Here is a 26,719-nt window from a genome sequence, read left to right as displayed (position 1 = left end):
GGGGATGGATACATTTGGAAAATCAGCAGATCTTTCCAGGCCAGGTGGTCCTGACTGATAACATGAGATGTTTCTGTTGGCCGTGGGCTACTGTGGGAGGTTTGACTTCACCATCCCTACTGATGAGACTGTCTTGCTATTGAGTGATGGGCGGTGTTTGGTTGAACGATAGACAAAAGAGTCTCCCCGTGCTGATCACCCGTCTCTTTTTATCTCACAGAGTCAGGACAATCTGAAAGCTCGAACCAGCAAGGAGACGCAGATGTCAAACCACCACCCAATGGTAAAGATCGCCGATTACATACTGCTCAGGATGAGGCACTAGGAGTCAGGCAGATCTTCCTGTATCTGGATCCCTCAGATACACCTATCTCAAAGCTTGGTAGAAAGTCACTTACCAGTACTCACGTCAGCAGGCATCTTAGAATGCAACTGAGTCCCTGTAGTCTTATGGACGATAGAATTCAAAATCTAGAGGTCAATTTGTCTTTTGAACAATTATGCTAATCATAGAGTGATAGAGTCATTGAGCACAACAACACAGAAATAGGTCCTTCATTCCATCTAGCCTTCCATACCTCTCCCACCCATATAATTACTCAAATTTCTCTTAAATGTTGAAATCAAACCACTTCCAGCTTTTCCCACACCTGCACCATTTTCTGAGTGAAGACATCCCCCTCAGGCTCTCCTTAAATATTTCACCTTTCACTCTTAACCTATGACCTCTAGTTCTAGTCTCTCTGAGCCTTAGTGGAAAAAGCTTGCTTGCATTCTATATCCCTATCTAAGCCCCACTGTATAATTCTGTATACCTCTATAAGATGTCCCTAACAAGTCCCAGCAACATTCTTGTTAATGTTCTCTGTATTCTTTGAATCTTATTGTTTTTCCTGTAGGTAGGTGACCAGAACGACACACAATATCCCAAATTAGGCCTCACCAATGTGTTATAGAACTTTCACATAACATCCCAACCCCTGATAATGGGACTTGGTAATGTTTACATTTGTCCAGCTGTTAGAACGTGTACAGCGGTTGGGAGAGGATGTGTGTTTGGGTGGTGAGATGAGTGGGAGGGGCTAGTTGTGGGATTAACAAAGGGCTGTTCGCTCGCCAAAACCATTTTCTGTGACTTAGATCTGTGGCTTAGTTGCTCCAAGATACTCTTTAAAGGAAAATATCATTGCATTCATATCGGAATCAGCTTTATTATCACTGTCTTATATGACATGAAATTTGTTTTGCAGCAGCAGTATAGTGCAAAGGTATATAATTACTATAAATTGCAAACAATAAATAGTGCAAAAATGAGGTAGTCTTCATGGACCATTCAGAAATCTGATGGCAGAAAGAAAGAAGCTGCTCATAAAACATTGAGTGTGTGTCTTCAGGCTCCTCTACCTCCTCCCCAATGAAAGTAACAAGAAGAGGGCATGTTCTAGATGCCAAGGGGCCCTTAGCGATGGATGCTGCCTTCTTGAGGTGCTGTATCTTGAAGATGCCCTCAGCGGTGGGGAGGGTGCCCATTGTGTGCCCACGATAGAGCTGGCTGAGTCTACTGCCCTCTGCCAGTTCTCATGCAGTGGAGCCTCCAAACCAGGCAGAGATGAAACCAGTCAGGATGATCTCCACGGCACATCTGTAGTAATCTTCATGAGTCTTTGGTGACAATCATTTCGTAGTCTCATGCCATCGCAATGTACTTCATGGCTAAAGTAGCATTGTTACTATTGTGGAATGGGGAAAGGTGGTACTCCGTTTTGCTCAGAGCAGGTTCCCACCAGGCAGGGACATGGGAATGGTCAGGTAGCTTCATGCAAGAATGCGAACTATCATTGGCAGACACTACCCTGCTGTTTGACATATTATATAGGAAAGATGTGGTTAAACCAGAAACAATGCAACAAGGATGTTGCTGGGGCTAGGGAGACTGAATTAGAGAGAGAAGTTGTCCAGGTAAAATATAGACCAGTTGCAGATATGGGTGGAGATATGGCAGATAGAATTTAATCCTGCCATATGTGAACTGTTGCAATTTGGGAGATCAAATGTAAAAGAGACAGTACACTGTTAATGGCAAGAGTGCAGATGAGCTGAGGGATCTTATTAATCAATCCTTGAAAGTGGCTACACAGGTTGATAGGATGGTAAAGAAGGCATATGGCATGTTCACCTTTATTAAGTAAGGAACTGAATTCAAAAATCAGGAAGTTCTGTTGCAGTTTTATCAAAATCTAGTTAGGTGGCATATGGAGTACTGCATTCATTTCTAGTCATGACATTATAGGAAGGATGTGGAAGCTTTGGAGAGGGTGCAGTAAAGGTTTGCCAGGATGCCACCTGGATTAGAGGACACGTGCCAAATGGAGAAGCTGGACAAACTTGTTTTGTTTCTCTGGAGTGCCGCAAGTTGAGGGGAGATCTGATAAGATTATGAGGGGCATAGAAAGAGAAGACAGCAAGTAACTTTTCCTTAGGATTGAAATTTCTAAAACTAGAGGGCATGCCTTTCAGGTAAGTTCAAAAGAGATGTACAGGGCAAGTATTTTTGCACAGGGGCAGGGGGTGGTACCTGGAATGTGCTGCCAGGTGGTGGTAGAGGCAAACATGATAGAGGGCATTCAAGGTGGTTTTAGACATATGAATATGCATGGCGTGGAAAGTAGAAGGGATTAGTTTAGTGGGTGTGATATCGAGGTTTGATTTCGGCTGTTCTCTGTAAAGTTTGTACGTTCTCACCGGGAATGCATAGGTTTCCTCCCACATTCCAAATACGAATGGATAGGCTTTGGTAAGCTGTGGTAATGCCATACTGGCTCTGGCACATGGCCACACATACAGGCTGCCCAGCACAATCTTCGCTTTTTTGATTTGACACAGAACGACACATTTCACTGTATGTTTTGATGTACATGTGATAAATAAAGATAATCTTTTAATTTCAAACAACAGAAATTCTGCAGATGCTGGAAATCCAAGCAACACACACAAAATTCTGGAGGAACTCAACAGGCCAGGAGCATCTATGGAAAAGAGTCTAGTCGATGTTTCGGGCTGCAACACTCCGAGGTCCTAATGAAGAGTCTTGCCCTGAAGTGTTGACTGTACTCTTTTCCACAGATGCTGTCTGGCCTGCTGAATTCCTCCAGCATTTTGTGTGTGTTTGACACAACACCATAAGCTGAAGGGTCTACTCTTCTACCGAACTGTTCGACGTTCTATGAATCCCTCTGCACACAGAAAGTTACTTCAGATACCTGGTTCAGGTCTCTTACTAGCTCTTCTTTCAGTTAGTCCTGACAAAAGGTCTCGGCCCGAAACGTCGACTATACCTCTTCCTAGAGATGCTGCCTGGCTTGCTGCCTGCACCAGCAACTTTGATGTGCGTTTCTTGAAATTCCAGCATCTGCAGATTTCCTTGTGTTTGTGGTTCAGGGCAGGTCTGGTTGTTGCCAGATGTGAAGTTAAGTGGGTTGGGAAAGTCCCGGTGGCAGCACTCACACTGCCAGATGTCCTGGAGCCTTTGAAATGAAGTTGCCCAGTTTAGCGGGTGTTCTCTGTGTACTTTCTGAACGCCAGTGCCCTGATACATCTCTCATCAATCGCTTGATGATCTCACTACCTGGTGTCACTTCCAGTAACCAGAAAGGCAAGTAAACAATTCGTTACTTAAGTGGGTACCCACCTGTTGATCCAAACTCCATTAACTAATGAAGGAAAATTGTAAGACAATGAAAGAGCAGACTTGCTGGGCTGAATGGACTAATTCTGCTCCGATGTCTTATGGAAAGCTGGCACCAGGGGTCTGGTGGTCTGAGAATGAGGATAGACCTGTCTCAATACAACAGGGGAATTGTCTACATTTCAGGTGAATTCCCAAAGTGAAATGTTTCCCCAAAGGCTGGAATCTGATGGCGATGAACAACTCACTTGGTCTAATTTCTTGTAACAGTTTCCCCTTTTCATTTGTCTATCCTCTTTGTCAGTAACCTTGCAAACATATTAAATGGAACAAATGATTTGAACTACCTCTGTGCTCCCAGTCACAATATCCACTGTGCCCGTCATGGGAAAGGAATACTTCTCAACCAGGCTCCCTGATCCCGACACTTTCTCTTTGGACTCCGGGGCTCAACCACTAATCAAGGCTCTGCAAATCTCATACTGACACTTGTCCTTGCTGGAGTTTAAAATAACGAGGGAGGATCTCATTGAGACCGACTGAATATTGAAAGGCCTGAATATGGAGAGGATGTTTCCAATAGTGGGGGAGTCAAGCACCAGACGACAGAGCCTCAGGATAGGACAAGTCTTTAAAATGGAGTTGAGGAGGATGTTCTTTAGCCAGAAGGTTCTGTATCTATGGAAGTCATTGCCACTGACAGCCGTGGAGGCCAGGTCATTGGGTATACTTGCGGAGGTTGATAGGTCCTTGATTTGTAAAGGCATTAAAGATTATGGGAAGAAGGCAGGAGAATGGGTTGAGAAGGAAAATAAAGCTCCTTCTCTTCTTTACTCTCTCCCCCTTCTTTCCCCTTGTCTTTCCTCCTTCTCTTCCCCCTTTCTCTCTTCTCTTCCCTCTCTTCCCCTCGCCCTCTTCCTCCCTCTTCCCCCTCTTCCCTCTTCCCCTTCACCCCTCTTCCCCCTCTCTTCACCTCCTCTCTCCCCCTCTCTTCTCTCTTCCCCCTCTTTCCTGCTTCTCTTCCCCTCTCCCCTTCCCCCTTCCCCTCTTCCCCTCTCTTCCTCCCTCTTCCTCCCTGTTTCCCCCTCCTCTCTTCCCCTCACCCCTCCCTCCCTCTCCTGCACCTCCCCCCACTCCTCTCTCCCACCCCTTCCCTGACTCTCTCTCTCCCCCCATTGCCCTCCCTCTCTCCCCCTCACTCTCTCTCTCTCTCTCTCTCTCACACTGTCTCTCTCTCTCTCACTTTCTCTCTCTCTGTCTGTCTCTCTCTCTCCCTCTCTCTCTATATAATATCTTGAAGACTTAAAAAAATCACCTCAGTCCCAGGGATCAGAATGCTACAGCAGATAATCCTTCCTATAGAACTTGCCACATCTCTATCCCCCTGACCCCCTGCAAGCTCTTCCATCAGTAGAAAGCTGCAAACCTCCCTCCCATCTAACACCGTCCACAATGAGAATTCCTCTCTCATCCAGTGGGTGCTAAACTTGAAGCCATCGTATTCCTTCTGCCTGGATTCTCCAGTCTCTGGGAAAGTACCCTGAGATGTACATAAAACATAGAAAGTAGAACAGTACAGCACAGAAACAGGCCCTTTGGCCCACAATGTCTGTGCTGACCACAGTGCTAATTTAGACAAATCTCATCTGTTTGTACATGCTCTGTATCCCTCTATTCCCTGCCTGTCTAAAAGCCTCTTAAGTGCTGCTGGCGTATCTGCTTTCACCACTTCCCTGGAATTGCATTCCAAGCACCTACCACTCTCTGTGTAAATCTCTTAACTCATAAATATCCATTAGATTTCCCCATTCTCACTATAAAACTATGCTCTCTTGTATTTGACATTTCCACACTAGAGAGAAAAGTTTGAAAGTCTGTCCTATCTCTGCCTCTTCAAATTTTATTCTACCAGGTGTCCCCTCAGCTTCCAGTGCTCAGGAGAAAATAAACCTAAATTTGTCATAGAAACAGAGAAACATAGAAAGCCTACAGCACAATACAGGCCCTTCGGCCCACAAAGCTATGCCAAACATGTCCTTCCCTTAAAACATACCTAGGCTTACCCATAGCCCTCTATTTTTCTAAGCTCCATGTACCTATCCAGGAGTCTTTTAAAAGACCCTATCATATCTGCCTCCACCACCGCCGCCGACAGCCCATTCCTGCACTCACCACCCTCTATGTAAAAAACTTACCCCTGACATCTCCTTTATACCACTTCCAAGCACCTTAAAACTATGCCCTCTCGTGCTAGCCATTTCAGCCCTGGGAAAAAGCCTCTGACTATCCACATGATCAATGCCTCTCATCATTTTATACACCTCTGTCAGGTCATCTCTCATCCATCGTTGCTGCAAGGAAAAAAGGCTGAGTTCACTCAACCTATTCTCATAACCCAATCCAGGCAACATCCTTGTAAATCTCCTCTGCACCCTTCTATGGTTTTCACATCCTTCCTGTAGTGAGATGAACAGAATTGAGCACAGTACTACAAGTAGGGTCTGAACAGGGTCCTTATATAGCTGTAACATTACCTCTCGGCTCTTAAACTCAATCCCACGATTGATGAAGGCAAATGCACCACCTCACACTTATCTGGGTTGAACTCCATTTGCCACTTCTCAGTCCAGTTTTGCATCCTATTAATGTCCCATTGTAACCTCTGACAGCCCTCCACACTATCCACAACACCCCCAACCTTAGTATCATCAGCAAATTTACTAACCCATCCCTCCACTTCCTCATCCAGGTCACTTATAAAAATCACACTGAATAGGGGTCCAAGAACAGATCCCTGAGTCACACCACTGGTCACCGACCTCCACGCAGAATATGACCCGTCTACAACCACTCTTTGCCTACCGTGGGCAAGCCAGTTCTGGATCCACAAAGCAATGGCTCCTTGGATCCCATGCCACCTTACTTTCTCAATAAGTCTTGCATGGGGTACCTTATCAAATGCCTTACCAAAATCCATATACACTACATCTACGGCTCTGCCTTCATCAAAGTGTTTAGTCACATCCTCGAAAAATTCAATCAGGTTCGTAAGGACACGACCTACCTTTGACAAGGCCATGCTGACTATTCCTAATCATATTGTGCCTCTCCAAATGTTCATAAATCCTGCCTCTCAGGATCTTTTGCATCAACTTACCAACCACTGAAGTAAGTCTCACTGGTCTATAATTTCCTGGGCTATCCCTACTCCCTTTCTTGAATAAGGGAATAACATCCGCAACCCTCCAATCCTCCGAAACCTCTCCCGTCCTGATGATGCAAAGATCATCGCCAGAGGCTCAGCAATCTCCTCCCTCGCTTCCCACATTAGCCTGGGGTACATCCCCTCTGGTCCCAGTGACTTATCCAACTTGACACTTTCCAAAAGCTCCAGCACATCCTCTTCCTTAATATCCACATGCTCGAGCTTTTCAGTCTGCTGCAAGTCATCCCTACAATCGCCAAGATCCTTTTCCGTAGTGAATACTGAAGCAAAGTATTCATTAAGTACCTCTGCCATCTCCTTCAGTTCCATGCAAACATTTCCACTGTCACACTTGATTGGTCCTATTCTCTCATGCTTTATCCTCTTGCTCTTCACATACTTGTAGAATGCCTTGGGGTTTTCCTTAATCCTGTCCGCCAAGGCCTTCTCACGGCCCCTTCTGGCTGTCCTAATTTCATTCTTAAGCTCCTCCCTGCTAGCCTTATAATCTTCTAGATCTCTATCATTACCTCATTTTTTGAACCTTTCGTAAGCTTTTCCTTTCTTCTTGACTAGATTTACAACAGCCTTTGTACACCATGGTTCCTGTACCCTACCATCCTTTCCATGTCTCAGGCAGCATCCTCGTAAGTCTCCCCTGGGAGGGGTAAGGGTGATGAATTGAGAAGCTGAGAGGGTATTGGTGAAAAACATAAAAGGCTAGAGAAGAGAGTGGACCATGGAAAAAGGGAAAGAGGAGGAGCACCAGACAGAGGTCATGGGCAGTTGGGGAGAAGATAAGGTGTGAGACGGATATGAACTGAACCAGAATGGAGAAGATAAGGTGTGAGAGGGATATGAACTGAACCAGAATGGAGAAGATAAGGTGTGAGAGGGATATGAATTGAACCAGAATGGAGGAGATAAGGTGTGAGAGGGATATGAATTGAACCAGGATGGAGAAGATAAGGTGTGAGAGGGATATGAATTGAACCAGGATGGAGAAGATAAGGCGTGAGAGGGATATGAATTGAACCAGGATGGAGAAGGTGTGAGAGGGATATGAACTGAACCAGGATGGAGAAGATAAGGTGTGAGAGGGATATGAATTGAACCAGAATGGAGAAGATAAGGTGTGAGAGGGATATGAATTGAACCAGGATGGAGAAGGTGTGAGAAGGATATGAATTGAACCAGAATGGAGAAGATAAGGTGTGAGAGGGATATGAACTGAACCAGGATGGAGAAGATTAAGGTGTGAGAGGGATATGAATTGAACCAGGATGGAGAAGGTGTGAGAGGGATATGAACTGAACCAGAATGGAGAAGATAAGGTGTGAGAGGGATATGAATTGGACCAGGATGGAGAAGGTGTGAGAGGGATATGAACTGAACCAGAATGGAGAAGATAAGGTGTGAGAGGGATATGAACTGAACCAGGATGGAGAAGGTGTGAGAGGGATATGAACTGAACCAGAATGGAGAAGATAAGGTGTGAGAGGGATATGAACTGAACCAGGATGGAGAAGATTAAGGTGTGAGAGGGATATGAATTGAACCAGGATGGAGAAGGTGTGAGAGGGATATGAACTGAACCAGAATGGAGAAGATAAGGTGTGAGAGGGATATGAATTGAACCAGGATGGAGAAGGTGTGAGAGGGATATGAACTGAACCAGAATGGAGAAGATAAGGTGTGAGAGGGATATGAACTGAACCAGGATGGAGAAGGTGTGAGAGGGATATGAACTGAACCAGAATGGAGAAGATAAGGTGTGAGAGGGATATGAACTGAACCAGGATGGAGAAGGTGTGAGAGGGATATGAACTGAACCAGAATGGAGAAGATAAGGTGTGAGAGGGATATGAATTGAACCAGGATGGAGAAGGTGTGAGAGGGATATGAATTGAACCAGGATGGAGAAGGTGTGAGAGGGATATGAATTGAACCAGGATGGAGAAGATAAGGTGTGACAGGGATATGAATTGAAGCAGGATGGAGAAGATAAGGTGTGAGAGGGATATGAATTGAACCAGGATGGAGAATGGGAAAGAAAGAAGTGAGAGGGGTGTGAAATTACAGAAGTTAGAGAGATCAATGTTCATGTGTCAGGTTGGAGGCTACCCCAACAGGATATGATGTGCTGCGTATCATGACGGTTGAGGGGGCCATGAATTGACAGGTGAGAATTCTGTCTGTAATAGTAATAATTAAAAGATAAACCTGTGAAGGTAACTTGAACATCTATCACTGACTTAATGTATCCTCAAGACTGACACTAGGAGGTCTGTCTTCACATGTAGGAGTTAATTCTTTCTCTGAGGGGCAGTGTAAGTAAAGCAGCGTGTGAACTCTCTCTGATATACCTGTTGAGTCATGACTGTGCTTGTGCTTTTCGACCTTTCTAAAGCACAGGCAAATTGAAATTGTTCATGACAAGTTCAGATTTTCCCTTAGTTATATTTTGCCAAGATCTTCACTTTCCTCAAACTATTTGCTTCCATGCTATCCTCATTGGATTTCCACCATTTTCCATCCCTCTCACTTCACTGGTCACTGGGATTGGTCAGTGATGTTGGTACTGACCAGCGGTCTGTATTGAAAATCTATACCTGCCGACCCAGATAGACTGGGGGCTCCTCCTTCAGCGTTGCTAAGGCCGTGAGCTGCCCCGGCTGCTGTGCTTCATGTCTGTGAACACTGCGGCAATTATCCCCACTAATATGATGAATTGAACACCAAAGCTTTGGGCCTACTCTGGGCTGCTCTGCGGATTTGGATCTAAGGACTCAATTTGGTTCAGAATTCTGGTGATGTTGTTCACTTCTATTGTTTGTTTTCTGTTGCTGTGCGCTTTGCGGGTTGGTCTTTATTTTTTTTAATTTTCAGGTTTCTTGTTTTGTAACTGTCTGTAAGTAAAGGTTGTATAATTTATACATTCTTTGATAATCAATGTACTTTGAATCTTTGGATCATAAAGGCAAGCCAATTAAGAAGTCAGATTCTGACTGCTTACCTTCTTGTAATCCCATAAACTCCTCAGGTATCTTAGCCTCTAATACTACTGAGAAAGCGACTCAAGATTGCCCAAATTCTCCACATAGGCAGCATCTTGGTAAATCTCTCTGCACCCTCTATAAAGCCTCCAGTACTTTCCTGTAATGGGGTGACCATAATTGTAAGCAATACTCAACAAACCTCAGATTGGAGGAGCAACACCTGATATTCAGTCTGAGTAAACTCCAATCTGATGGCATGAACATCAATTTCTCTAATTTCTGGTAATTTTTCTTCCCTCACTCCTTCACTCTTTTTGCGTTTCCCACTCTGGTTGCCTTCTCACCACTCTTCTTCGCCTAACCTGCTCATCACTTCACTTTAGTTCCACTCCTTCTTCCTTTTCTCCCTGGTCCACTGTCCTTTCCTGTTCACATATTGACAGGGAATCCCATACTATAAAAGGGTTAAAGTTTGTCATATGTGCTGAGGAAAATTTCCTTCATCAGCACGTAGAGGTCCCAGGGAGGAAGCATGAGATACTGCACCTACTATTAGGGAATGAGACAGGGCAGGAAGTTTGTGTAGGAGAACACTTTGCATCTTGTGACCACAATGCATTAGTTTCAAAGTAACAATGTAAAAAGATAGGCCTAGTCTGCAGGTTGAGGATCTGAATTGGAGAACGGCCAATTTTGATGGTATCAGAAATGATCTGGCAAGTGGGGATTGGGACAGGCTGTTTCCAGCAAAGGTGTAAGTGGGAGGCCTTCAAATGCAAAATTTTGGGAGTACAAAGGTTGCATGTGCCTGTCAGAATAAAAGGTAAATAAAGCAAGTGTAGGGTAGCTTGGTTTTCAAAGATATTATGCCCCTGGCTAAGAGAAACAGGAGGTGCATAACAGATATAAGCAAGTAGGAACAAATGAGGTGCTTATGGGGTATAAGAAATGCAAGAGAACACTTAAAAAAGAAATTAGGAAGGCTAAAAGATAGTGTGAAGATGCTCCAGCAGACCAGGTGAAGGACAATCCTAAGGGACTCTACACATATGTTAAGAGCAAAAGGATTGCAAGGGACAAAACTGGTCCTCTGGAAAAGGAGAATGGTAATCCATGCGTGGATTGGGGAGATTTAAAATTAATTTTTTATGTCAGTATTTACTCAGGATATGGAGACAGAGTCTGTAGAAGTGAGGCATACTGGCATCAACTTCATAGACTCTATACAGATTACAAAGGAGGAGGTGTTTGCTATCCTGAGACAAATCAGGGTGGATAAATCCCCAGGGCCTGACAAGGTGTTCTCTTGGACCCTACAGGAAGCAAATGCAGAAATTGCCGGGGCCCTAGCAGAGATATTTAAATCATCCTTCGTGACAGGAGCGGTTTTGGAGGATTGGAGGATAGCCAAAGTTCCGGTGTTTAAAAAAGGCTCTAAATATAAACAAGGAAATTATAAGCCAGTGAGTCTGACATCAGTTGTAGAAAAGGTATTGGAAGGTATTCCAAGGGACCCGATATATGAGTATTTGAATAGACATGGACTGATTAAAGATAGTCATCGTAGCTTTATGTATGGTAGGTCATGTCTCACCAATCTTATAGAGTTTTTTGAGGAAGTTACCAGGAAAGTGGATGAAGGCAAGACAGTGGATGTTGTCTATATGGACTTTAGCAAGGTACTTGACAAGATCCCATGTGGAAGGTTGGTCAAGAAGGCTCAGTCACTCGGCATTCAAGATGAGGTAGTAAATGATTATACATTGGCTTTGTGGAAGAAGCCAGACAGTGGTAGCAGATGGTTGCCTCTCTGACTGGAGGCCTGTGACTAGTGATGTGCTATAGGGAGATGTGCTGTGCTGGATCCTTTGTTGTTTGCCATCTATATCAATGATCTGGATGATAATGTGGCTAACTGGATCAACAAATTTACAGATGACACCAAGATTGGGGTGCAGTGGAAAGCTAACATGGCCTGCAGAAGGATTTGCAACAGCTGGTAAAATGGGCTGAAAAATGCAGAAGGAATTTAATGCAGACAAGTGCAAGGTTTTGCTCTTCGGTAGGACTAACCAGAGTAGGTCTTACTCAGTGAGTGGCAAGGCACTGAGGAGACTAGTAGAACAAAAAGATCTGAGAATACAGGTCCATAATTCATTGAAAGTGGTGTCACAGCTAGATAGGGTCATAAGAATAGCTTTTGGTACATTGGCCTTCATAAATCAATGTACTGTGTACAAAAGATGGGATGTTATGTTAGGGTGAGCCCTAATTTTGTGAATTGTGTGCAGTTTTGGTCACCTACGTACAGGAAAGATGTAAACAAGCTTGAAAGAATACCGAGAAAATTTACAAGAATGTTACCAGGTCTGGAGAACCTGAGTTATAAGGTTAGGACGGTATACCTTAGAAGGTAGAAGATTAAGAGGAGATTTGATGGAATTGTACTAATTTATGAGGGGTACAGGAAGGATAAATGCAAGCAGGCTTTAACCACTGAGGTTGGGTGGGACTACAACCAGAGGTCATCGGTTAAGAGTGAAAGTTCAAAAGTTTAAGGGGAACATGAGGGGAAACTTGTTTCACTCAGAGGGTCGTGAGGGTGTGGAATTCACTACCAGAACAAGTGGTGCATCTGAGCTTGATTTCAATGTTTAAGAGAAGTTTGGATAGATACATTGATGGTAGGAGTATGGAGGCTATGGTCCCAGTGTAGGTCAATGGGAGGAGGTAGTTTAAATGGTTTTAGCATTGACTAGATGGGCTGAAGGGCCTGTTTCTGTGCCGTATTTCTCTATGACTATGTTCAATTTCTTCTTTATTAACTCTTTACCTCTTCCACCTATTATCTCTCTGCTTCATCACCCCACCCCTTCCCCACCCACCTACTTTCCCTTTCACCTGGTCTCACCTGCCAGCTTCTACTCCTCTTTCTTCTTCACCTTCTTCTCCCTTCCTTTCCAGTTCTGATGAAGCGTTCCTCCCTGAAACATTGACTATTTATTCCCCGGCTGGGGATGGGTGGTGTCTGGCCTGCTGAGCTCCCCCAACATTTTGTGTGTTGCTTAAGATTTTGAGCATCTGGAGAATCTCCTGTGTTTATAACACTCAACCCTAACTGCAGCCTAACCACTACATAACTTCTTGACTCTTATACTCAGTGCCATACCAATGATGGCAAGTGGCTTCTTTACCACCCTATCTGCTAGTATGCCCACTTTAAGGGAGCTGAGGACTTGAGTATCTTTCTGTATATCAAAGTTGTTAAGGGGCCTGCCATTAACTGCATACTTTCCCCTTACACTTCACTTCCAAAAATCACGAGTCGACACCAGAAACACCTCTACTCTCAAGAAAAAAGGAAAGGTGTGAACACGCGCCCTTTCTGCTGATGGCCTCTGTTTCTCTTCAGCGAGCGGTGGCAGAGGTAATGGTTCCTTTATCACATCCATCAGCACGCTGACCCTGAAACAATGGAGAACAAATGGGGGCTAGGGTCAAGGGCACTGTGCCCTATAAACTTAAAATAAAATGCAGTCAATGAGAAGATTTTTTTCTCATATAAAAGAATAAATGTATCAGGGATGAAAGCAAGCAATTATTTATGTTGTATTCAATGGTTCTTTATAAAAAAGCACCACTTTCAAAATGTATTGAAATGAGAATAATAGTGTACAGTTTAGTGTTCCTGGTGTGTGTCCACCCTTGGGTAGATTAATCTGTTCATTGTTTAATTATCTGATAATGTTTGCCCTGTGTACACTGAGTGCCACAAAGCTGCCCTGCTCCATCCTATTGTACATTTTAACGGCGCCTTAAGGATAAACAATTGCTTCTTATATAATGGCTCTTTCGCCAAAGCCACTGAGTCCCCCATTTCCCGCCTGGCCATCAATGCTGGCCAGCAACTCAACTGGAGTGTTATGTCCAATACGTTTCACCACCCTTTCAGAAGGACATCAAGGTCCTGGAGGGGGGTGTGCAAGAGACTTGCTGGAGCCCTTCCAGGGATGAGGGATTCCAGCTCCAGGGTCAGAAGGAGGAGATGTGGTTGTTCTCTTTGAGCAGAAATGGTTGAGAGAAGGTTGATTAGATTTATTTATTAGAATAATCACATGAAAAAAAAGGAGGGCCATGTGGGAGGGAAGAGTTAGACTGATCTTGGAGCAGGTTAAAAGATTGCACAACATCGTGGGCCGAAACTTCTGAACTGGGCCAGGACAGGCCATTGGCGATGTTCACACCAAGGAACTTGAAGCTCTCAGCGTCAACACTGTTAATGTAGTCAGGAGCATCTGCACGTCTCTCCCCTTTCTGAATTCAATGACTGGCTATTTTGTTTTGTTGACATTGAGGGAAAGGTTGTAGTCATGACACCATGTTATTACGCTATCTATCTCCTACCTGTACTTCCACTCGTCTCCTTTAAGATTCAGCCCACTACAGTGGCATCATCTGAAAGCTTGTAGATGGAGCTAGAGCAGAATCTGGCCACACAGTCACGAGTGAACAGGGAGTCAAGAAGGGGGCTTAGAACGCAACTTTGTGGAACATAAATGCTTATGATAATTATGGCAGATGTACTGCTGCCTAACCTTACTGATTGTGGTCTGTTGGTTGGAAAGTCAAGGATCTATTTCCAGAGGAAGACATTGATTCCAAGGGTCTGGAATTTGCTGATGCATTTGCTTGGAATAATAGTGTTGAGTGCAGAACTGTAGTCAATACACAATATAAGTGTAGGTGTCTTCACAGTCGAGATGCTCCAGAGATAACTGTGGGGCCAGGGAGATGGTGTCTACGATAGAACTATTTCAGCTGTAGGCAAATTGCAGTGGGTCGAAGTTGTCTGGAAAGCTGGAATTGATGTGTGCTATGACCAGCCTCTCGAAGCACTTCATGATGGTACCAGGATGATAGTGGTTTTCTTAAAGGTGGTGTGAACCACGGCCTGAAGCAGGGAGAGGCTAAAATTGTCCACACATATCCCTTCCAGCAGATCTGCACAGGATCTAAGGACACAGCCAGGGCAATAGATTGACCCAGAAGTAAGGGCTGCATCCCCTTTAAGTCATTTGCTCTGAAGAGATAGATAATCTATCTCTAGGTACAAGAGATTTTGCAAATGAAGGAAATTCAGAGTAACATGTAAAAAAGCTGGCGGAACGGAGTAGGTCAAGTAGCATCTGTGGAGATGTTCCCGGCCAAGACTTTTCATCAGGGTTTGAAAGGAAGGAGGAAGGACCTAGAATAAGTAGGTGGGGGAGGGGAAGGAGTACAGACTGGCAGGTGATAAGTGAAGCTAACTGAGGGAGAAGGTAGATGGGTGATGAGGTGGTATGAAGTGAGATGCTGGGAATGTGATAGGTAGAAGAGGTAAAGGGATGAAGAAAAAGGAATTTGGTAGAGAAAAGATGAAGGATAATTGGATCAGCCTTTCGCGGAGTTGAGATGGGTGGGATGGGGTGAATGGCCTTTGATGATGCATGGGTTTCTGATGCAATCTTGATGCAGACTCAATATTGTCGATGATGAGGCAGCATTCAGTGCAACTCTTCGCTCTCTTTGGCTGCCTCCTACACCACCCACATGCTCTCCAAGGGGGATCTCTCCCCCAACGGATACAAAATGAGAGAAGTCACCTACGCTCACCCAGTGGCCAATTTATTAGGTCCTTCCTGTACTTAATAAAATGGCCATTGAGTGTATGTTCATGATCTTCTACTACTGTAACCCATCCACTTCAAAGTTCAACATAGTTTACATTCAGAGATGCTCGTCTGCACACCACTGTTGTAACGCATGGTTGTTTGCGTTACCATTTCTTTCTTGTCAACTTGAACCATTCTCCTCTGACCTCTCTTGTTAACAAGGCATTTTCACCCACAGAACTACTGCTCACTGGATATTGTTCAATTTTTATGCCATTCTCTGTGAACTCTAGGCACTGTTACGTGTGAAAATGCCAAGATATCAGCAATCTGATCTGAGAAAGTTCTGAGATACTCAAACCACCCAGTCTGGCACCAACAATGATTCCACGGCCAAAGTCACTTAGATCGCACATCTTCCACATTCTGATGTTTGGTCTGAACAACTGAACTTCTTGGTGTACCTGAAACAAAAGTAGCAACTGAATCTATGTTTAGATCTAAATGAAGTGCACTCCAGGAGGCTGGTCTAATGGTGCCATTTTCCTAATTTGCATCTAGTTTGTGAAAAAGAGCAAAAGAAGATCAGGCTTATATTCAGACGTAACATTACCATTGTACTGGATTTGTATGCTAAATTGGAAACAGCTGCTGAAAAGGTTAAGTCTGAAACAAAGAGTTTTAAACCATAACTACTTAACCCCAAGGTGACCTTGTACTACTCTAAAACAGTATGCTTCTCTGCTACTCTTCAAGACAAGTGTACTCTTCATCCTCAATATTGGTTCAGATTCCAATTTATTTATCATGTGTGCATGGAAACATTCAATGTTAACAACCAACACAACTAAGGATGTGCTGGGGGCAGCCACGAGTGTCACCACACCTTCCAGTGTCAACATAACATGCCTACACTGCTCAGCAAATGAACAAAGAACACAACAAGCATCCAGACAACACAGCAAAATAAGCCCCTGTCCTCCATATCTGGAATAGTGGGGCAAATATGAAACAACAGGCACTTTACAAATGATATCCAAACTGAAATGGGAAGATTCAATAGGTTAATGACTATTCAATAAAGTCCGAAAGTTTACAAGCCATGCTATGGGAATCTGAGGCTAGGAGATTTTATTCAATAGTCAGTGTCAGGTTTACAGAGAGTGATAGGGTTAGAACTCTTCTAAACAAAAGACAGATGATGCCAGACCAGCTGTTAATTTGCATCTGTTGACAAATTTTTATCACTGAATATTTATTAACAACCCACAAGTTAGCGATGGGGTCTGGTATTGGCTCAAGGAAACTTATCTACTGGACCACAAACAAGATCACACAAAATATTGGAGGAAATTAGCAGGTCAAGCAGCATCCATGGAAGGAAATGGAGAGTCATTGTTTCAAGTTGAGAGGCTCTATTTGGACTGGAGAGATAGAGGGGAGACAGCCAATATAAAGAGGTGAACGGAAGGGACAATTCCAGCTCTAGTTCCACCCCTTCCCCAACTCTTTATACTGGCTGTCTCCCCTCTATCATTTATTCCAGATGGAGTCTCCATCCGAAACATTGACAGTCCACCTCCATCCACCAAACGCTGCCTTTATTAAGTTCCTCCAGCGCTTTGTATGTTGCTCCAGAATCCAGCACTTGCAGTCTCTTGTGTCTCCAACAAAGAAAATAAGTTTACTTAAGAAACTTGTCAGTTTAGAGAACTGGATGAGACTAGAACTTGAGCTCATGGGTTAAAGGTAAAAAGTGAAATATATAAGGGGAACATCAGGGGGATGTTCACTCTGAAGGTGGTGAAAACGTGAAACAAGCTGTGAGTGGAAGTGTTGGAAGTGGTTTATTTCACCATTTAAGAGAAGTTTTGGATAAGTACATGGATGGGATGGGTATGGATGGCTATGGTCCAGTTTCAGGTCGATGGGACTAGGCAGAATAACAGCGCGGCACAGACTAGATGGGCTAAAGGGCATGTTTCTGTGATGTAGTGTTCTATGACTCTACGGTTAAAATAAACCACTGCACCTCTCTCAGTAAAAGCAGACTAATTTCTTCAGGGAAAATACTATGAGCAGGACTCTCGCTTATAAATGATGTATCTAAATATTAACATTGTCCACCAGCAGCCTCTCCTGAGGTTGGACTTAGTACCCTGTGGAAATGCAATGGCATTACCCATCCAGGTTCCTCCTAAACCTACAATTTCTAATGCAAAGGACAAGAGCAGCAGGCAGAAATGAGTTTCTCTGCCAACTCACGATTCATCGTGACTTCAAAATGGCCAACACTCCTTTACTGCTGTGGGTCTAAATCCCAGAACAGCCTGGGCCAGCCCTGTGGAAGCATCTTTATCAGAAGTGAGCTGCAGTGGTGCAAGAAAGGACATCATCCCAGAAGAGGCAGTTGCTTTGCCTGCAATGTTCACCTTCCAAAAGTTAAATCACCATTGATTTCACCTCGAACCGCTTTCCCCCCACCCCCACCTCTTTATATTGGCTATCTTCCCTCTTTCTTCTCAGATGCTGGGGTCAAAGCAACACTCACAACATGCTGAAGGAACTCAGCAGGTCGGGCAGCAACCATGGAAACGATCAGTCAATGTTTCGGGCCGGAACTCTTCGTCAGAACTGAAGAGGGAAGGGACAGAGGCCCTACAAACCCACCTTTTTTATAGAGCCTCTGCCCCTTCCCTCTTCAGTCCTGACGAAGGGTTCTGGCCCCAAAACGTTGACTGATCATTTCCACGGATGCTGCCCGACCTGCTGAGTTCTTCCAGCGTGTTGTGAGTGTTCCCCTCTTTCTTTACAGTCCTGATGAAAAGTCTCAGCTGGAAACTTTGACTGTCCATTTCCCTCCACAGATACTGCCTGACTTGCTGAGCTCCTCAAGTCTGTTTGATAGGATAATTACCTAATTACCACCCTTCTGACTCTGGCATGGTCACTGTTTGTGTGTGTGTACGCATGTGCAGCATTTATTTGCATGGTGGGGTTTAGCCTAGAGTTGCAGGGGGATGGGAACCAAAGTGCCAGAACATTTAGTGGAGAAATTGTGGAGGCAGATGTTGGTAAGACCTCAGACAAAGTCAGTAATCAAAAGGTTGAGCATGGTGCAACAAATGTCCTGAGCTGTGTATAGAAGTGTGGCAAAGTGACATCAACTTCATGGACCCTGAACAGATTACAGAGGAGGAGGTGTTTGCTACCCCGAGGCAAATCAGGGTGGATAACTCCCCAGGGCCTGACAAGGACTTCCCTTGACCCCATGGGAGCAAGTGCAGAAATTGCTGGGGCTCTGGTAGAGATATTTAAATCATCCTTAATGACAGGAGAAGTACCAGAGGATTGGTGGATAACCAATGTTGTTCCACTGTTTACAAATGGCTCCAAACAGAAACCAGGCAGATGAGTCTGAAATCAGTTTTGGGAAAGTTATTGAAAGGTATTCCAAGGAACGGATATATAAATTTTTGGATAGACATGGACTCATTAAGGATAGTCAACATGGCTTTGTGCATAGTAGGTCATGTCTAAACAATTTTATAGATTTTTTCGAGGAAGTTACCAGGGAAGTAGATGAAGGCAAGGCAGTGGACGTTGTCTATGTTGTCTATTTATGGCATTTGACAAGGTCCCGCATGGGAGGTTGGTCAAGAAGGATCATTCAGCTCGGCATTCAGGATGATGTAGTAAATTGGATTAGACACTGGCTTTGTGGGAGAAGCCAGAGAGTGGTGGTAGAGGGTTGCCTCTCTGACTGGAGGCATATGACTAGTGATGTGCCTCCGGGATAGGTGCTGGTGTTATTTGTCATCTATGTCAATGATCTGGATGATAATGTGGTTAACTGGATCAGCAAATTTGCGGGTGACACCAAATTTGGGGGCGTAGTGGACAGTGAGGAAGGCTATCATGGACGACTGAGGCACCAACTGGAAAAAAGGGCTGAAAAATGGCGGATAGAATTTAATGCAGAGAAGTGTGAGGTGTTTCACTTTGGTAAGGCACGGTGAACGGTAGGACACTGAGGAGTGTGGTAGAACAAAAGGATCTGGGAATACAAGTCCATAATATGTTGAAAGTGGTGTCATTGTCAGATAGCATCATTAAAAAATGCTTTTGGCACATTGGCCTTCATAAATCAATGTATTGAGAACAGAAGATGGGATGTTATGTTGAAGTTGTACAAAGATACTGGTGAGGCCTAATTTGGAATGTTTTTGTATAGTTTTGGTCACCTACCGACAGGAAAGATGTAAACAAGATTGAAAGGGTGCAAAGAAAATTTACTGGGATGTTGCTGGATCAAGAGGGGCAGAGTTATAAGGAAAAATTGAATAGGTTAAGGCTGTATTTTTTAGAACATTGAAAATTGAGAGGAGATTTGATTGAGGTGTACAAAATTATGAGGGGTATAGAGAGGGTAAACACAAGCAGTCTTTTATCACTAAGGTTGGGTGCAACTACAACCAGAGGTCATGGCTTAACGGTGAAAGGTGAAAAGTTTAAGAGGAGCATGAGTGGAAACACTTTCACTCAGAGGGTCATGGCAGTGTGAAATGAGCTGCCATCACAAGTGGTCCATGTGAACTCGATTTCAATGTTTAAAAGAAGTTTAGGTAGGTACATGGATAGTAGGGGTATGGAGGGCTATGGTCCGGGTGTAGGTCATTGAGAGCAGGCATGGATTATATGGGGCCGAAGGGCCTGTTTCTATGTTTTACTTAACGATGACTCGAAATGAAGGATTTAACTGATGGCGGAAAGGGATGAAAAGGTAGAACCAAAACAACCACTGAATTGGAGAAGAGGTTTAAGTGCGAAATGGCCCATATTCCTTTGGCATGTTACCCTCCATTTCTCCAAATCTCTCCAGATTAGTAGGGAGAAGCTTGGCACACAGTCTCAGTAACTGGCTAAACTCCAGTGAATTTATTGCATAACGGACAGGTACATAGAGGTTGAAAATTCAGTCTCCAAATCAGAATAACAGCCGAATCCTGGATTCCCACCACTTCTCAGCAGTGTTACAGCAACCCTTTGATAATTTTGCATCGAACACACTGGGTTCAAGCTCACAGCTGCCATTTAGGCTAACCCAGTGAACTGAAGGAATTTCAGTAACTTGCTACTCTCCTTGCCAGCTCGAGGTGAAGCGCTGTCAGCTGAGGGAGACATCAAAGACCCAGAGAAGCTGGCAAGCAGCTGCCTGACTTCTCACTCCACCAGGTCAAAGGAAATGCGCTGCAAAGTTTATCAGCCACACCCAGTCCTTTATCTGACTAATTAGTGGATCAAACAATTGGACGACCAAACTGCTCCTGACAAAAACCTCTTTGCCACTAATCAATGTGAGGTGAGGCAAAGGATTGGTTTGGGAGTCAAAGCCAACTTCAAACGGACAGGTGACTTACATTATACCCATGTCATCACAAAGGAATTCTGCCCAGAAATAGCCACAGCTGTGATTTTCATTCTGAGAGATTCTGAGTCTAGCCTGGCTGGAAAACAGGGAAGCTTGTAAATGGAAACAGCATTGATTTTACGGCCTCACTGCCAGGTGTCAGCTGGGAGCTTGGAGGGTAACACTCTAACGGCTGAGCCTGAAGTTCGTAGGTTCAAGTCCCACCCTGAACTTTAGGGCCGATGGTCTCGTGTAGTACTGTCACAGTGTCAGAGGCACTGAGACAAGATGCTAAACTGTGGCCAAAGAAGTTGAGGCAGGTACATTAATAACATATAAAAGGAACTTGGACAGGTATGTGGATAAGAAAGGTAGATGGGCCAAATATCCGAGGTGGATGGGGTCTGCTTTACCAAGGCAATGAGAAGTGTAGACAGAGTCTTTGGAGGGGAAGCCGGATGCAGTGGTGTGCTCAATTCTGTCCACAACTCTCTGCAGTTTTCTGCAGTCATGGGAAGAGCAGTTGCCATACCAAGCCATGATGAATCCAGAAGCCACCTTCGTCAGCCTGAACCTGGGAGCAGAGTGTTCCTGTTGGGTGTAACAGTGGACATTTAGTGAGGCCAGACTTTCTTTCAGATGGGGCAAATGAATGCGATACTTGCACAAGATGCTGGTGAGGGCACATTAGAATATAGTGTTCAGTTTTGGTCACCCTGCTGCAGAAAAGATGCCACTGAACTGGAAAGAGTGCTGGGGAGATTTATGAGGATGTTGCCTGGGCAGATTTACAGAAAGAAGTTGAGTTGGCTCGGACTTTTTCTTTGGAGCATTGGAGAATGAGTAGAAATCTTCGAGGTGTATAAAACCATGAGGGGTGCAGATAGTGTGAATGCACACAGTCTTTTTCCCAGGGAAAGAAAATCAAAAACTAGAAGGCACAGGTTCTGATTTATTAGGAACCTGAAGGGCAATTTTTTCACACTGAGTGGTCAGTATGTGGAACAAGTTGCCAGAGGAAGTGAATGAGGCAGCTTTGATAACAACTTTAAAAAGAAACATGGGTAGGTATATGGATAGCAAATGTTGAGAAGGATATTGGCCAGGTCTGGACAAATGGATGTACAGGATCCCAACACTATGATTACAAGGATTTTTTTCCTTGGATCATAGGATAATGAGGGGTGATCTTATGGAAGGGTAAAGAACCATGAGGGGTATAGATAGGGTGAATGCACACAGTCTTTTTCCCAGGGTTGGTGAATCAAGAACTAGGTGACATAGGTTTAAGGTGAGAGGGGAAAGAATTAATAGGAACCTGTTTCACACAGAGGGAGGTCAGTATCTGCAATAATCTGCCAGTCGAAATGGTTGGGACATTACATTACAGCATTTCAAAGGTACTTAGACAGTTAAATCAATAGGAGAAGTTTAAAGGGAAATGGGCAAATGTAGGCACATGTGATTAGCTCAGGTAGGCAACTTGACTGGCCTGGACCAGTCGGGACAAAAGATCCTGGTTCCATGCTGTACAACTTGCACAGATTCATGTCATGCGAGAAAAGTGCCCTCAGCTCACTGCGCCACACCAAGGATCAAGACCCATCCACATTAATCCCACTGCGTTCTCCATATATTCCCCTCAACTCCTTCCAGATCCTACCACTCACCTGCAGCCAGGGCAATGTACAGCAGGTTTCTGTGAGCTGGCCAGAAACCAGAGCACTCGAGGGAAACCCGTGTAGTCACTGGGAGAAAGTGAAAATTCCACACAAACAGTACCACAGGTCAGGATTGAACCTAACCAGTGAGCTTGGGCGTGAGACTGAGTGGTGATCGGCTTTGAGTGATGAGAAAAGGTTGTCAAGGAAATTCCTGTTCTTCTTTGATATAATATCTTGCAGTCTTTTACAACTTCCTGAGAAAACAGAACAGTGATTTTCATAAATGACTTTGATGAGGAAGTGGAAGGGTGGTAAGTTTGTAGATAAAACAAAAGTTGATGGTGCTGTGGATAGTGTAGAAGAAGATCTAGGGCCAAGAAGTGGCAGATGGAGTTCAATCCAGAGGAGCTTGAAGTGATTCACTTTGGAATGTCAAATTTGAAGGGAGAATACAAGGTTAATGGCAGGATTCTTAGCAGAGTGGAAGTACAGCTGGATTTGGGGTCCATGTCCACAGACGATTTAAAGTTGTCATGCAAGTTGAGAGGGTTATTAAGAAGGTGTATGGAGTATTGGCCTTCATTAGTTATGGAATTGAGTTCAAAAGCACAAGAGCAGTGAGGTAATGTTGCATCTCATAAAATTATGGTTAGACCACACTTGAAATATTGTGCTCAGTTCTGGTCACCTCATTGTAGGAAGGATCTAGAAGCTTTCAGAAGGTGCAGAAGATATTTACCAGGATGCTGCCTGGATTAGAGAGCATGTTTTATGAGGATAGGTTGAGCAAGCTATGGCTTTTCTCTCTGGAACAGAGGATGAGAGGTAACTTGATAGTAACTCATACAAACTGGGCAGCAAGAGTCCAATCAGGATTGTGTCTGTTGCGTATCATTTTACATTCTTCTGACTAATTTACCTTTCCCCTTTTCTCAATCTAGGACATCTGAATTTTCAAGACTGTTTTATTACATCAGGAGTCTTCAGTGTTACAGAACTCGTGAGAGTGTCACAAAGTGAGTACATATCTCCAATTCAGAGATTACTTTCATGGTCCACAATCCTCTCCTATCAGATTCCTTCTTCTTCAGCCCTTTACCTCCTCCATCTTTCACCTCCCAGAGTCCTACTTCAACCCCATCCCTCACCCAGCTACCTTCCCTCTTTATTATTCTGGCTTCTTCTCAATTCCTTTCCAGTCCTGATGAAGGGTTTCAGCCCAGGATGTTGACTGTTTATTCCCTTCCACAGATACTGCCTAACTTGCTGATTTCCTCCAGTATTTTTTGCTCAATGATGCTCAGAGATTCTTCTGCTATGAAAGTTCCTTGGTTAATTGAGTTGATGATTTCTTGAATTTCTGACAATTTGAGAACAAGGATAAATGAACAAGATTTGAAATTTGAATATGGCACATTGTATTTAAAATTCTGTGAGTGTGTGTATGAAATGGTGAGAGAGAGAGAGAGACAAAGTAAAAAAGAGGCAGCATAAGGTTTGATATATTTAATGCATCGTATTTAGTACAAAGTTTGTATTATCTTCAAAGCCATTCGCTATTGCATCCTGACTGCCAATAAAATATTTGTCTGCATCTTACATCATTGGTGGACAAACCAATTCAAAGGGTTCTTAGGGACAAGGTTTACGAGTACTTGGAGAAGCATAGTCTGATTAGGGTCAATCAGCACGCATTTGTGATGTCATGCCTCATGATCCTCACTGAGATTTTCAAGGAGGTGACAACATAAATTGATGAATGTGGAGTGGTGGATGTGGTGAATATGGGGGCGGGTGGGAACGGGGGTGAGGGTTGGGATATTCCAGGGGAGGTGGGGGACCAAAAGCAGCAATGAGGAATTGGAGGATATCACAGGGGAGGTGAGGAATTCGAGAGATGTCCCAGCGGCGGTGAGAAAACCAAAGCAGAGGTGAGGAGTTGGAGGATGTCCCAACAGAGATGAGGGGTTAAGAGATGCTCAAGCAGAGAGGAAAGGGATGAGGGATATCCCAGGAGAGGTGAAGGGGTTGGAGGTTATCCCAGTTGGAGGTGAGTGATTGATGGTTTTGCTAGCCGAAGTGAGGAGGTTCAGGGATGTGCCGATGAATGTTAGGAGGTTGGGGGATGTCCTGCCCCGGCCTGTCCTTGTACCACATTCTCTGCTTTAATTCCTGCCTTCCCTCCACAGCTCCTGTAGCTGCTGCCACAGGACCCAGCTTCAACCTGGCTGACCTGGAAAGCCCTGGTTACTACAGCATCAACCAGGTGCCCCTGGGAAGACGCAGTATCACCACACCCCCTTCCACCAGGTAAGTACCCAAATACCAGCCTCACTCAGTGCTCACTGGGCTCAGCAGACGAGGGGGGGGAGGGGTGGTTCATGAGGGCCGTACACACAGGTTCATTACCAACAAGAGTCAAAAGACAACCCACTTCTTGGTTTACTTGTCACTGTTACCTGCCAATAGACCGACTGGGACCCTGGGCTTCCTTGGGGGAATCTGCTCCGAGGAGGTTAACGGAAATCTCCCTGATGTACGCAGAGATACACTCACCTGTTTTAGGTCTTCACTGCGGCATATTCTGAGATTTTCTCCTGGACGTTTTCCTCAGTTCCACCAAGCGACACAAATCTATCGAGGACAGCGAGATGGAGAGCCCAGTGGATGAAGTCTTCTACTCGGGCACGGGCCGATCACCAGCCGCCGGCAGCAGTCAGAGTACCGGCTGGCCCAATGACGTGGACACAGGTAAGGACCACTCTGGATCTGACCTCACCCCCATCTCCATCGACGATTCTGACCTCCAATCGCTCAAGGAGATGTAAAATGTCAAGATCCGGGTAGAGAATCAATCATGGAGTCATACAGCATGTAAATATAGCACAGTAGTGTAGCAGCAAGTATAATGTTATTATAGTGCCAGTGATCGGGTTTCAATTCCCACTGCTGGCTGGAAGGAGCTTCCTCCACATTCCAACAACATACAGATTAGTAAGTTGTGGGCGTACTATATTGGCAGCGGAAGTATGGCGACCTTTGTGGATGGCCCCCCAGCACATCCTTGGAATGTGTTGGTCGTTGACGCAAGCGACACACTTCGCTTTCAATCTTTCAATATACGTGTGACAAATAAAGATAAATTTTATTCTCTATCTTTACAGGCCCTTCGGCCCAACCGAGATGTTGATCTTAAACAAGTCTCATTTGCCCATGGTTGGCCCATATCCCCCTAAACCTTTCTTATCCATGTACTAGTCTAAGTGGCTTAAAATGTATGATAAGATAGTACAGTAAGATGGACCCTTGACCTCCCAGTCTATCTCATTATGGCCTTGCACCCTATTGTCTGCCTGCACTGCACTTTCTCTGTAGCTGTAACACTTTATTCTGCACTCTGTTGTTGCTTTTTCCCTTGTAGTACCTCAATGTGCTGGTCTGATGAAGTGTCCTGTATGGTTGGCATTTTTTTCACTGTACCTCAGCACAAATGACAATAATAAACCAATTTACCAAATGTTGTTATTGCATCTGCCTCAACCACTTGGAGGGCTATGGTCCAGGTGCAGGTCGATGGGGCTAGACAGAATAAATGTTTGTTTTGGACTAGGTGGGCCAAAGGGCCTGTTTCTGTGATGTATGATTTCTAGGATTTCCTCTGGCAGGTCATTCCTTTTACTGACCACTTTCTAGGTGAAAATATTGCCCCTCCTGTTCCTATTGAATCTCTCCTGTCTCACCCTAAACCTATGCCCCCTAGTTCTTGTTTCACAACTGGGGAAAAAGAGTCAGAGCTGTGTGCATCACCCTGTCTATGCCCCTGATGATTTTATACACCTCTGTAAGATCACCTCTCAGTCTCCAGATCCAGGGACCAAGTTGATCAATGCCCGGATTACCAATGGCCTATAATTTCAGCCAGATCAATGCACCAGCAACATCTTCAGCACTACAGTGTACAAAGTTCAGGGGTTTAGTCACAAAGGGAAACCTGCGTCCAATTCTGGTCACTACAATTTGGAGAGGATGTGAAGGTAGCGGTAGGGCATGGTGGGGACAGAAATGATTTCCTAAAGGGTTGTGGGATGTCAGATTCAGGGGTAGA

At 44.4% G+C, this 26,719-nt stretch overlaps 1 protein-coding gene across 11 annotated transcripts in view; it reads left to right on the top strand.

Moving 5' to 3' along the window:
- Positions 1–26,719, top strand: part of LOC140191133 (nuclear factor 1 X-type-like) — a 425,546-nt gene that overhangs the window by 317,277 nt on the left and 81,550 nt on the right. For all 11 annotated transcript variants that reach the window (XM_072248254.1, XM_072248245.1, XM_072248246.1 and 8 more), the window contains 4 exons: positions 221–283; positions 23,556–23,630; positions 24,804–24,924; positions 25,229–25,365. In XM_072248254.1, the coding sequence (XP_072104355.1) occupies positions 221–283; positions 23,556–23,630; positions 24,804–24,924; positions 25,229–25,365 (396 nt within the window). The remainder of the gene's footprint in view (positions 1–220; positions 284–23,555; positions 23,631–24,803; positions 24,925–25,228; positions 25,366–26,719) is intronic.

Source organism: Mobula birostris, chromosome 32 (genome assembly GCF_030028105.1).
Source record: "Mobula birostris isolate sMobBir1 chromosome 32, sMobBir1.hap1, whole genome shotgun sequence".
NCBI lineage: Eukaryota > Metazoa > Chordata > Chondrichthyes > Myliobatiformes > Myliobatidae > Mobula > Mobula birostris.
This window is presented reverse-complemented; position numbering and strand designations above follow the sequence as displayed.